General features: G+C 41.2%; 1 protein-coding gene across 2 annotated transcripts in view; it reads left to right on the top strand.

Moving 5' to 3' along the window:
* The first annotated feature begins 11,199 nt into the window (after positions 1–11,199).
* The window catches only part of LOC120778076 (fringe glycosyltransferase), a 118,302-nt gene continuing 115,872 nt past the window's right edge, over positions 11,200–13,629 (top strand). The window contains exon 1 of one of the 2 annotated variants that reach the window (XM_040109769.1): positions 11,200–11,941. In XM_040109769.1, the coding sequence (XP_039965703.1) occupies positions 11,813–11,941 (129 nt within the window). In that variant the 5' untranslated portion in view covers positions 11,200–11,812. The remainder of the gene's footprint in view (positions 11,942–13,629) is intronic. The other variant, XM_040109768.1, reaches the window with a different exon arrangement.

Raw genomic sequence — 13,629 nt, forward strand, 5'->3', positions numbered from 1 at the left:
ATACATATATACTCAGGGAAGTGCTTGTCACACTCAGAAGAAAACATAAAAACTCATTAATACTAAAAAATGTAAACTACTTTCAACGCGACCCACACGGCTCGACTGTGACTACCGACATTAGTAATGAACGCATGCCATTAGGTGCCGAGGTAGATCATCAAAACTGTTGGCTTTTTGCGCACACAAGCGCTTCCTGGTACAGATGTCCAGCGTCCATGAGCTAAACAAACAAAATATGTTGCGGTGAACGCAGTTTTCAGCTAGAGTGAGCTTGAGCTGAGTTGGACAAAGAGTGATGTGCTGATATTAATCTGAAGCTGCTTAGTGTCAAGTGCGCGCATCTCGAACATCAATCGCGCGCAACATCAGCCAGGCGAATCGACGAGCTGAACAACAGCACTAACAACAATTTCGCGTGCGCAAACGCAAATAGTTATACAACAACAATGCAAGAACCGGGAAAGATTTCATATGCAACAAATGGCCTGCTGGTCGGATTGGTCTAAATCCGAGAAGTAGAATAAATGCGTTGTTGCAAGCTAAAAGCCGCCAACGTCCACTTTACATTTGTGCAACAACGTCTAATGACGCACTAAGCCGACGCGCTCGCCTGGGCGTCAAAACACGTTTTCGAACAAAGCGTTGCAATGCGAGCGCCCGTCGCCGCCGTCGCCATCGCCGCCGCTGACAAATGCAACTGGCGGTGGACGTGTGCGCGTAGATACGGTGAACAGCGCTAGTAAATGATTCAGGTGGCTCGAGTCAATTATTTCTGTAACTGCAACTAGGCCCCTGCCGCTAATGCTACGGACCGACCCCAATCGATAGTTGTTACGGCAAGAGGAAATTACATTCGCCAGCGTATTCTAGTGCAATAATTTAATCCGCGCCCATTCGCCCAGTTGAATTTGCGGTCATTTAAATTGCAGCTGCTCGAATGTACCAATAAAACTACTACAGCTCCTAGACACATATAGTGTATAGTTGGCGTAGCGACGTGACGACTTGGCGTCTTGGCGTATGCCGGTCGCACTGCTCTGCTTTTGCCACTCCGAATGGGCAAATTGCAATCGCCGTCGGTGTCCACTATTTTGCGCGCTCGCAGAACAGATTAGAATAATTCACCTTCTGGGCGGTTTCTGATTTGCCTTTCCAACGCGCTCACTTGCAACAACAATTACAATGACTGTTACACACAGACACTCGCAAGCGCGTTTACATAGCTGCATTCATTTAATATTGCAATGCATATTTATGTACTGGCAAAGCGGTAGTTATGCGCGCAGCTGCTCCGCGTTGTTGCTTTGTTGCATTTGCATTTGAAATGGCTGCGCATGCGCAAAGCTGTGCCGCATACGTGGCAACTCAGCGCAACACCGGCAATCACTATGGCAATGCAAGCAATGAAAACGCTCTCGTTTCGTTGCGCGGCACGCAGTGGCGCGGGCGCATGAGCGGCGGGCGCGGCGCATATTTAGCGCGTGGTCGATACACAATTGAACCTCGCCAAGTTTATTCATCGCTACCGGGGGTAATTTGGAACCCGTTGCTATTGAATCACCACGCCGCTTGACTGGTTGGCTGGCAGTTGTTGTCCTCAACTACCCACCGCCGCCTGCACATTCACTTCAGACTGCGCTCTAGCGCGAGATTTGTGCGGGTTTGGGTCGGCGCTGAGGCGAAAAATGAAAATGTACTCCGCATAATCGTGTTGCACTGTGGCCTGCGCTTGTGTATGTATGTGTTTTTGGTACGTGTGTATGCCATGTCGAGGAGTGTATGCAATGATTGTTTGCGAACACGAGTTGGCGCACGCGCAAGGGCTCCACCTAACCGCAGGGCAGCAATAACAACAACAGCACTGTTGTTGTTGTGGTTATATCTGTTTGTCTCCTCACGTAATGCTATTGTCTTAGCAGTCCAGCTGTTATTGTTGCTGTTCCATTTGCGTTGTAATTCAGTTGTCCATTCGAAAAGTGTGCGCTGGCGTATCGAAAGGCTCCATCGCCGCGTTAGACATTCACTTTGTTAGCGCAGCGTACGCCTCGCCGGGCCACACTTACTTGTCCACCTCTCCGATTGTTAACGAGCAGTCCTGTGTCCCGTGAAGCGTGTCAAAATTGGAGCATGGCAGCAATGGCTTGGACTCAACTGAAATATTGCTGTATTTGTCTAGTGAATTACAAATCTACAGCGGCATGCAGCCAACTATACATACTGTAGTGGAGCATAGTTGCTAAAACGCAACCAAAACTATCACCGATCGATTCAGCTGACGATGCAAACAGAACTGAAGCAAGGTTACACGTAGAAATATGAAGAATTCTGGAGTACACTGTTCTTTCAGGTTTATATGCACTGCTCCATTATGGGTTGGATTTTGTATCAAAAACTATGATTTTAACTCTGTCAGTCTTTTCCACAAAATCTTTCTAACGGAGCGAAGGTCTTCCTCTTCCTCTGATTCCCACGGTGTGTACTACGTCGAATACTCTCAGAGTGTCTTCATCCGTTAGGACGACTTGACCTAGACAGCGTAGCCGTTGTCTCTTAATTCGCTGAACTATGTCAATGACGTCGTATAACTCGAACAGCTCATCATTCCATCGAATGCGGATCGCCAAAGCCGCTGCACCATATTGAAGGACGCGGAAGATGAGTGATTTATAGGGTTTGTTCTTTGTTCGTCGAGAGAGGACTTTACTTCTCAATTGCCTACTCAGTCCGAAGTAGCGACTGTTGGCAAAAGTTATTCTGCGTTCGATATCGAGTCTGGCAGTGTTGTTGGTGTTAATACTGGTTTTAAGACAGACGAAAATATCTACCGTTTCGAAGTTATGACTCTCAACAGTACCGTGGGAGCCCAGTGGCGAGTACGACGACAGTTTGTTTGAAGACGGGAGATAATTCGTTTTGCCCTCGTTCACTACCAGACTCATCTGCTTTGCTTCCTTATCCAGTCTAGAGAAAGCAGAACTAATGACGTGGGTTGTGAAGGCAATGATATCAATATTGTCGACGTACGCCAGCAGCTGTACACTTTTATAACAGATTGTACCTTCTCAATTCAGCTCTATAGCTAGAACTATCTTCTCCAGCAGTAGATTGAAGAAGTCGCACGAAAGGTAGTCGCCTTGTCTGAAACCTCGCTTGATATTGAAGAGCTCGGAGAGGTTCTTCTCCATCCTGGCGGAGTTTTTGGTATTCCTCAACATTAGTTTATACAGCCGTATTAATTTTGCGGGGATACCAAGTTCAGTCATAGCGGCATAAAGCTAGCTCTCTTTCGTGATGTCAAAAGCAACTCTAAAATCGACCGATTTTTTCCAAGATTTTGCAAATGGTGAATATCTAGTCAGTTATTGATTTTCTAGGCCTCAAGCCACACTGATAAGGTCTAAATGGGAAGAAATAAGCGAAGTATTTTCTTTATGTTTATTCAAATGGTAGGATGGACGATAGGTCAATAGAGCTTTTCTACAATGGGTTATGGTTAAACCTTGCACAAAATTTGTTAAGAACTGGAAGTAACCGTAGTCTAGTTATTATGGTACTAGTCTCTTTGAGAACTTGAACTCTAACTCCACCTGGTTACATGGGAAATATGTGTATATTTGTATGTATATGCAAATGGAGGTAGCATTTTATGTAATACCAATATGCCAGATATGAGTAGTTGTGGCACAAGCGATATTTCTGCCTAAAAGCGTACAATGTACGTATGTAACTAAAGCGACCACTGAAGCGACACAAATATTGGCATGCAATCGGCACAAGCGCGGTACAAAAGGCACAGGCTTTACTCAGCTGCTTGACAACTTATGGAGAATAAATGAAGCATGCAGGACAATCGATTGTTGTTTAGCTTCGGCTTCACTACGACTCCTTTTCTGGCTTCAAACTTCGATTTTGGTTTTTTCTTGTCCCCACTGCCCTCGCCGTATACGGCAAAAATGGTATGAAGCGTTGCCCACAAGACGAACAAAAGGTCTGAGCCGCGAGATTCTGCGTCGCAGATTGTGCGCCCACAATGCCACAGCGCAGCAAACCGTTGCCAAGGGTTGCATCCAGCGGGACCATCTCTATAGTAACTAAAGGGACTTTAGACGATTTCGGCGTAGGCCGAGCTTTTAGTTGCTGCTTATTGAACTCTACAAGAAATGTCGCACTTCCCCTCGTGATTCCCATCCTTGACACTGGTATTGTGTTCGGCAGGGCTGCATGACAGTATGCCTGCGGGAGGAGGTAATAAATGGAGCAAAATGATATAGAAGAAAAAAAAAATAGTGAACGAACGTAAAAGGCAAAAGACGAGCGCACAAAATATGCGTTCGATGACAACGATGACAGAAACGACAGCGGCAACAGCAACAACAAAGAATGTAAAATGTAGTGTAAATACAATATCTGCGCCATGGCAGCGACGACAACAAAAAGCGCGTTCCAGCAACAGCATTTGCAACAACAAACAACACCAACTAAGTATGTTGACAACAACGTTGACGGCGACAATAATTATGCGAGTTGTCTGCCAGAAATGGCAGCTTCAACGGGGCGAGCAAGCGCGCCGCCATCAGGGACAGAAGCGGGCAAAGGGTCTGATGCCAGAAGACAAACAATACAAAGGCAACAACAAGTCATGCTTAAACGAAGCTGTAGTTTTGGCGACAAAAAATATTGGTTCAACGTCTGTATGGTCGCTTCGACGCACTATGCCCATAAATACACACTCTACTTAAGACATGTGTGTGGGAGGAGGCTACACAGGCGAACCAAAGAATTGGCAAAGTGGCAAAAGTGAGATAGATCCGATACTGATTTTATTGAGAGCGCGCCAGGGCAGAGGAGGCTCAAGTAGGTTTGCTGTTAATAATGATGTAACCGAAACAATTCTGGCATTACGAAAAGGAATAAAGGAGAGAATTCGATGCCATAATGTGCCATAATTATAATAATGTGCCAAATAGTGTGGCGCATACTGCTTTGGCTAAAACTTTGGCCGGTTTACTTGCTGAAGAGAAAACTAGTTAAGAATACAGCAATTGAAAACTAGAATTTCCAAACTGAAATAAAAGTAGATAGAATAATTAGGAAAGAATTAAGGTCGGGCGTAACCGAAAATTCAATACACTCGTAATCCCAAGGATCAAAGCCGGGAAAGTACCTTCAGGTGTACTTTATAACATTGTTGAATGAAAATGGGGCAGAAAAAGGTCTGGAATAAAGTTTTTACATTCTTCAAAGACTAGGGTTGGCAATTTTTGAAACGTAAGATAAAATAAACAAAAAAAAACGTTAACTTCGGTTACACCGAAGCTAAATACCCTTCACAGCTGCATTTCTGTTAGTAACTACATATGTGTTCAGTTTGTATGGAAGCTATATGTAATCCGTTCTGAACAAGTTTTTTAGAGATTACATCGTTGCTTTAGAAAATAATATATACCAAATTTCGTGAATATATCTTGTCAAATGTGAAAGTTGTCCATATAAGAATTTGATTCCGATCGTTCAGTTTGTATGGCGAGAAGTATATGGTCCGTATAGTTAACCGATCTGATCATTCGGCCTCTTCCGACAAATGAGCAGCTTCTTGAAAAGAAAATGACGTTTGCACAATTTCAAAACGATATCTTAAAAACTGAGGGACTAGTTCGTATATATACAGACAGACAGTCGGACAGACAGACGGACATGGCTAAATCGACTCAGTTCGACATACTGATCCGGCCTCCGACGATTCCTTCTGGGTATTACAAACTTCGTGACAAATTTAATATACCCTGTTCAGGGTATAAAAACATGAAGGGAAAAGGAAGAAAGAAGGGGAGGTGCCTAGTTGAATTTTCAAGGGTTTATCTCGATTTCCGGCAAAACTACGAGTACTATAGAAAATAGTTGTGTGGTAGTATTGTAGGTAATGAAAGGATCTATAACTTTTGAATATAGACTTTTCTCCCATAACCTCAAAATTAATGTAAAACTACAAATAATAAATTTTTATGTTTTTATACTCTCGCAACAATGTTGCCAAGGAGAGTATTATAGTTTTGTTCACATAACGGTTGTTTGTAAGTCCTAAAACTAAAAGAGTCAGATATAGGGTTATACATACCAAAGTGATCAGGGTGACGAGTAGAGTCGAAATCCGGATGTCTGTCTGTCCGTCTGTCCGTCCGTCCGTCCGTGCAAGCTGTAACTTGAGTAAAAATTGAGATATCATGATGAAACTTGGTACACGTATTCCTTGGCTCCATAAAAAGGTTAAGTTCGAAGATGGGCAAAATCGGAACACTGCCACGCCCACAAAATGGCGGAAACCGAAAACCTATAAAGTGTCATAACTAAGCCATAAATAAAGATATTAAAGTGAAATTTGGCACAAGGGATCGCATTAGGGAGGGGCATATTTGGACGTAATTTTTTGGAAAAGTGGGCATGGCCCCGCCCCCTAATAAGTTGTTTGTACATATCTCGGAAACTACTATAGCTATGTCAACCAAACTCTACAGAGTCGTTTTCTTCAGGCATTTCCATATACAGTTCAAAAACGGAAGAAATCGGATAATAACCACGCCCACCTCCCATCCAAAGTTTATGTTGAAAATCACTAAAAGTGCGTTAACGGACTAACAAAAAACGTCAGAAACACTAAATTTTACGGAAGAAATTGTAGAAAGAAGCTGCATCCAGGCTTTTTTTAAGAATTGAAAATGTGCGTGGCCTCGCCCACTTATGGACCAAAAACCATATCTTAGGAACTACTATATAATGTTTTCTTAACACCCTGATGACATGTACGAAATATAGGTGAAATCGGTTCACAACCACGCCTTCTTCCAATATAACGCTATTTTGAATTCCATCTGATGCCTTCTCTGTTTAATACGAGTATATATTATACATTAGGAACCAATGATGATAGCGGAATAAAACTTTACACAAATACTGTATTTGAAAAATATGTAAATGACGTATAATGAAATCTCGATTATCACTTTATCATGCGAGAGTATAAAATGTTCGGTGACACCCGAACTTAGCCCTTCCTTACTTGTTTATTTTTACTTTTAACAAAAAATATATTTCTTTTACGAAATGTGGTGTAAACTTAGCTTCTTATGTCCCCAACACTGAGTATTTTTATATTGAAAATATATGTTTTTCCCCATTTTTTAGTAGGTCCTAACCTTCAAAAGGCGCGTGTACAAATTTGACAGCTGACGAAATACTAGTTTATGAGATATGGCAATTTGGGTGAAGAAACTTGTGTTAGTTTAAAAAAAATTGATGAAAATAAACTTCGTGTGTTAATAAAGTATTGCTTTTTTGGAGAAAAAATACTTTTGAAACCAAAGTTTGAATTAATAAATATTATTGAGACTTTGCAACGAGGACAATGAAGGCAGTGGACGTCCAAAAGAGGTTGTTACGGAAAACATCATAAAAGTCCATAAAATAATTTTGGGCGACCGTGAAGCGAAGTTGTTCTAGATAACAGACAATCTAAGGATATCAACAGAATGAAGTGTATATTTGGGTATGATAAAGCTCTGTGCAAAGTGGGTACCACGTGAGCGCACTTTTGATCAAAAACAATGACGAGTTAAGTGATTCGAAGCAATGTTTGGAGTGGTTCAAGCGTGATAAGCTCGAGTTTTTACGTCGGTATGCGACAATGGATGAAAAATGACTCCATCATTCCAATACGAAGTCTAATTGGTAGTCATTCGAGTGAACTGCACACGATGAACCTGCTTCAAAACGTGAAAAAACGCAACAGTCGGCTGGCAAGCTTATGGTCTGCATTTTGGGGTGCGCTTGGATTAATTTTTATTGAGTACCTTGAAAAAGAAAGAACCATCTATCGATCCCACTCTTATTATCTTACCGCGTAATGTATTGTCAAAAGTCGAAAGTAAAGTATTGCCTTATTCAGTTTAACTAACTATACTTGTCATGTCTGACGGCACCTTTATTAAGATCTCTTAAGGGCCAATTTATTTTGAAATATGTAGTGCATGGTATATATTTGAAGATATCGAAGCAAATATCTCTAATTTAGATTTTATGCAAATTTTGTGTTTTGCAATTAAACTGTATACAAGTAAATTAAAATACAAAAACAAACAAAAAAAGCAAAAGACAGAGCAAGACAATTGATAACAAAGAATCGACGAACGAATTAAGAGAAAAATCGCAAAAAAACTAAAAAAATATCAAATGAAGCACAATCCAATGAAACGAAAATGATGAATATCACAGCCGAAACAATGGAGAATTTATGCGTAGAGCGTAAACGAATACTTGCCCATAAGTAATTTGAAGGATTCGTCTGCGCGAATCGTACAAACAACCTCACATATGTATGTACAGCGGACGATATAGTGCAAACTCTGCAAGCTTGAATCTGTTTATGCATAATATACTTGTATATGTGTGATCAGAGACGAAGTCGAGCAGAAGGTACAAGCAACTGACGAAAAGAGCAGCACAAACAACAATGATGGGACGTTAAGCGATGCAATCTTCTTCTGTTGGGCAAACATATGCAAATTTGCTTTTACTGATGCATATTAATGTACAGAGGGGCAAGTCGGGGATGTTACTAAAGAAAATTAATCAAAATATGCCGATCTGCTAGAAATCGTCGAATACATCATTTCTGAAAGATTGGGTGACTCAAATTGACAAATTGCCAAATTTCATGAAGATATCTTGTTAAATAAAAAAGTTATTATTCGTACTTGGACTTAATTTTGATCGCTGAGCTTGTATGGCAGCTATATGCTGTAGTGGTACGATCTGAACATTTTGTTTATAGATTGTAACATTGCCTTCGAAAATATACTTTGCTAAATTTCGTGAATATATCTCGTCTAAGAAAAGTTTCCCAAACCTGAACTTTATTTTGATCGTTGAGTTTGCATGCCTTGCTCTGCATATTTATAGTAGTCCGATATGAAGTGTTCCGACAGCTTCTTGTTATGAAACGAACGTCTGCAAAATTTCAGAGCGATATCTCAATAACTGAGGGACTAGTTTGCGTATAAATAGCAGACAGAATATACGGCTAAATCGACTCTTTCCGATACTCTGATCGTTTATAATGTGATCCAGGTGATCCATTTCTAGGTTCTCTACTTTTTTAAAGAAATGACACAGATTCTTCAAATTTGATGAGGAATGTTTATGATCATTCGAAAGAACATTTTTTGGCATTTATTTTTTTAAGAATATCTCTTTCAAATGTTGACCATGGCTACTTCTCAGATGGTTCATCCGTTGAGTCCAATTTTCTATGGCTCGTTCAAGCATTTCGTCTTGAACTCACGTGTGATACGCAAATGTTTTACCTGATCGATTATCGGTATTGTCCGCATAGACTTTAGATTTTACATATGACCACAGGAAAAAGTCTAACGCTGTAACATAACACGATCTTGATGGTGGAAGTCTTCTCTTCGTCCCAAATGCGACAATTTTGCTTGTTTACTTACCAATTGAGCCAGAAATGGGTCTTATCGCTGAACAAAATTAGGCTCGAAAACGTCGGATCTTCTTGAAACTTTTCAAGAGCCAATAGAGCGGAGCGATGTCGCTTGCAAAGGTCCAGCGGCTTCACTTTTCGCGCAAGCTCTCAGTTCGAGTTTCTACGAACGGAGCCGAATCAACTCTCCACGGCTAGGCTGCTATATTTTCTTCACTGCGTGCTGGATGTGTTATAAGTAAGTATATCGTATGGGGGTCTAGGACCTTCTTTCCATTAGTTTATGATTTTAAAACCAGTTTAGGTTAAGTAATACTAGCGCTGAAATATTCGTAATAGGGACGTCAGTGCTTTTTGCGAACTTTAAAAGCCACTTGGTATCCAACGTGGGCATTAGGCCAACAGCAGCCGTGCAGTTCTTTCGAGACCATGTAAGTAAAAAGCACACGTGTTTTCTTCGAGGCTCTTGCACATGATCTTGGCGATACTGCATGGCTTAAGTCATTTCACCTCAACCTGATTCGTATGTCAGCTCTTTCGGAAATTGTATAACGTTTGTAGTGACTTCCGTATTCCAGCTATTTGGTTTCCCAGAATCGTTTTATGGAAGGGATATGTATGTATTTAGTACCTATATAAGACATAGATGAGAATGAAAAAAAAAACAAAAATGAAGAATAATTTAGTGAAAACTCTTTCAATGACACCAATTTAATGCAACGAGCCCACCGTGCATTGTCGCCCTTAGCAACTTATCTAAAAGATAAATTAAGGAATTGTTTAAGAAAGCGCATTATTAGTAAAAAATGCAAAGCAAATAACAAACCAGAAGACGAAAAAAATGAAATCATCTTGATATGCACAACTAAAGAGTTGCGGAAAAAGTTACAGAGGAAATGCTGAGGACACCGGGCGCCTATTGACTGACCGCCACGCAAACCACTAACGCCCAGTTCGAGAGGCAAGAGGAGCGCAAGACGCAGCATGAAAAATTGCAAATGGGAAATGAGAGCGGATTAAAGCTCAATAACAATAGGAGCGCACATAAATTAATATCAGCAAATGTAGTACACAAATACATACATACACACGAACACATTCTAAGTTCAGCTGGAAGAAAGCTAGCGGCGCATAACGATTTGCGCTGCAATGGCTATATCCAAGAAAATCTATACGTACGAGTATACGTATCGCATTTTAAACTAGTATCTGACCAGCACGCTTTTGTAAAAGTAGGAAGGTGAAGAGAGCGCGCCCCTGCCTACCTGCTGTTGGTGAGTGAGCATTTTAATGTGACAAACGCGGCTGCTCTCATTGGAAAATTGCAGTTGTTTCGTTGCAAATATGTATGTTTGCTGAGTGAGACACGATTGCGAGCGGTAAGCCACTCACGTACCCAATGTGAGAGAAAGCGCCAGTCACATTATAGTCGACTCATTCTACAGCATGGTGCCGGGTGCGCACTTCCAATTGGAACAACTTGCTCACGCTTGTGTTTGCTCTTCCAGGCGGCACGATCGCGCGCTAACTTGTTGTTGTGTACTTGTTGAGTCTGTTTATTTGTAGATTTCTGTTTTGTTTTCGTCATTCGTTCGTGCAGCAAAAATAATGAGGAACGATCGGCTCAAGATACAACAACTATAGCTGCGCGCTAGCGTGTGGCTGTGTGAGTGTGTTTGGAAATGTTGCACTATGCACTTCAAACATAGGGGATATCTGTTGGATACCGCAACCGTAGCGAACAGTCGCGTTCAAACCCTGCTACACCACGGTTAAGAGTGTACGCATGCGCGCGCTTCAAAACGCTCAACGCAGTGAGTTTTCGTTATTCAATTATACGCTAGTTCAATTAGAGTTTGTGAAGTGACGACTCATATAGAATGCTAATGAGAAAGTAGCATGGCCAACACAGCTGACTACGGTTTGTGCAACGCTGCGTGATCTTTTGTATAGAACGCAAGAGAAGTGAAGCAAAAAATAGCATAAACTACAGTGTCGAGAAGCCTATTAAAAGTGCAGTAGTGGCGATTTTCCGTAGAATTGCACGCAAACCGAAAGACAAGCATTCAAAGTGTGCGTTTGTGTCATAATCAAAAAACAAATCGGTGCTAAACGCAATTCCATTAAAAAAATTACAACAATAATAATAAAAAGTGTATGTTGTTCGTGTTCAATATTTGTGTTTATTTAGAAGAGCTTTGAGCAAGTAACGCATTCACTCATGAAGCTTTTGCAACGCTTTGCTGCGTTCAAAAAGTTATCGCCTTCACCGCAAAAAATCAGCAACATTGCAACCCATCAACGCTTCGGGCCAAAATAATGAGTGTAATCCTGTTGTCATTGCCACACCGTTACAAGCGCCTACTGCAAGCAATGACACTCGCCGTGGCAATAATTTACACCACACTGGTGCTGTATCAGAGCGCCTACGGATATCCTGACTTACAGGTGGGTAGTCAATACTACACAAAAATTGCACAAAAACCATATTTGTGTGTGTTTGTGTGTTGCAGTGGCCCTTATGCGTGGGCATTTGCGGCAGATAGGGCGATATTTATGTTATGCATTCGGCTGAATAAGTAAAGGGACGCGTTACGTGGGCTGTATTTGGTTCAAAGGCAATAAAATAAGCGCAAAAGTCAGCTGATCCACTCGCCCGGCTTACTCAGGGCAAAGCTGCGAAAATAAAAAGCCGCTTTATTGGGTGGAAAGTGCGCGCTGATTAATTACTTATTTTTGGTAAAAAGTAAAATCTGCAAAATATTGATTGAATTGCTTATTTTTTATGGAATTGCAGCTATGTAAAATATGTAAATGTATGTGTGTACATATGAAAATGTATGTATTTATTTGTAAATACGCGGCATTTGCATTTGAATCGCTTCATTTTGCCGTCGGCATTTTTAATATCATTTTTAATATCGGAAGAATTTTCAATACATATTGATTTAACTAAAAACGATTTTTTGTGAAAGATAAAATATAATATAATTTCATTAAAATTTTGTTAAAATATATGAATATTTTATTATGCAACTATAAAAATAATGTTTTTAATGTTGAATACCAGCAGTTTATTTGCTACTATTTCCTTGCAAAATTTTTGATATATTTTTGCTCAAAGCGATTGCAAATTTTTTCAACTTTTAAATACTACAAGTATTCATGTATTTCATTAGCCCATAAACAAAGAACTAAGAAAATTACGCATGCGCATCTCATTTGTATGTCGAGTCCCACAATTCCATTTTGTTCTACGGAGTCTTTATATGGTAGAGGGCTCTATAAAGACCACACTAGCAAAGAAGCTCGATAGCGTTCAATGGGTGGCGTTGATCGGCAAGTGTGGTTCACTAAAGTCCACTCCAACCATGGCACTTAAAGTCATCTTGCACATATTGCCCGTAGACTTCGTCGGAAGGTGTACGTAATGCGAAAGTTGCCATCAGACTCAGAGCGAGAAATCCTCACTAACTTTAACTTCATGCCGGATCACTTGAATCATGAAGTCGCCAAACCGAACTCTGGCGGCTCCTTCTGTACCCATACATCGGCGAGGGAGTTGTGGGTGTAAAGAAGACGTTAGAGGAGAGGGGCAGTGAGCTTCTTTAAGTCAAAGCTTGGGGGAAATATTGCTGGAGGGGTTTTCAATCAAGAGCTCTCTATCAACTCCAGCTTCTGACTTCCTGACTGTTGCAGTGTCCTCCAGGCCTAGGTTGCAGCCATTGAAGCATCAGTAGATATACAGCTCCGGATTACAGCCTCCTTCAGAGAACCGACCATTCACTCAAATAACAGAGCGGCAGTGCTAGCCTTGAACTTATTAACAGTGCATTCAGGGCTGGTCAAAGAGTGCTTAACCTCGATATGAATAGTATCGATTGTCTTTATGATAAGGCTGGTATGGCTGCCAGGCCACAGCGGAATCGCAGGAAACTGTAAAGCTAATAGAGTAGCAAGAAAAGTACGCTAAAACCGCTATCTGTAGAATGGCAGCGGGTCGGTGCTCCCGCATCCACTAGTGTTCTACTACTAGACAGCTGGGCTTCGCGGAAGCTTGGCGCCAGATCGATAGTAAGAGATCCAGTGATCTCTTTGCTCCCAGTAAGGCTAGCCTTTCTCTAGTTTTGGCGCTT

Source organism: Bactrocera tryoni, chromosome 5, assembly GCF_016617805.1.
Source record: "Bactrocera tryoni isolate S06 chromosome 5, CSIRO_BtryS06_freeze2, whole genome shotgun sequence".
NCBI classification, from domain to species: Eukaryota; Metazoa; Arthropoda; class Insecta; order Diptera; family Tephritidae; genus Bactrocera; species Bactrocera tryoni.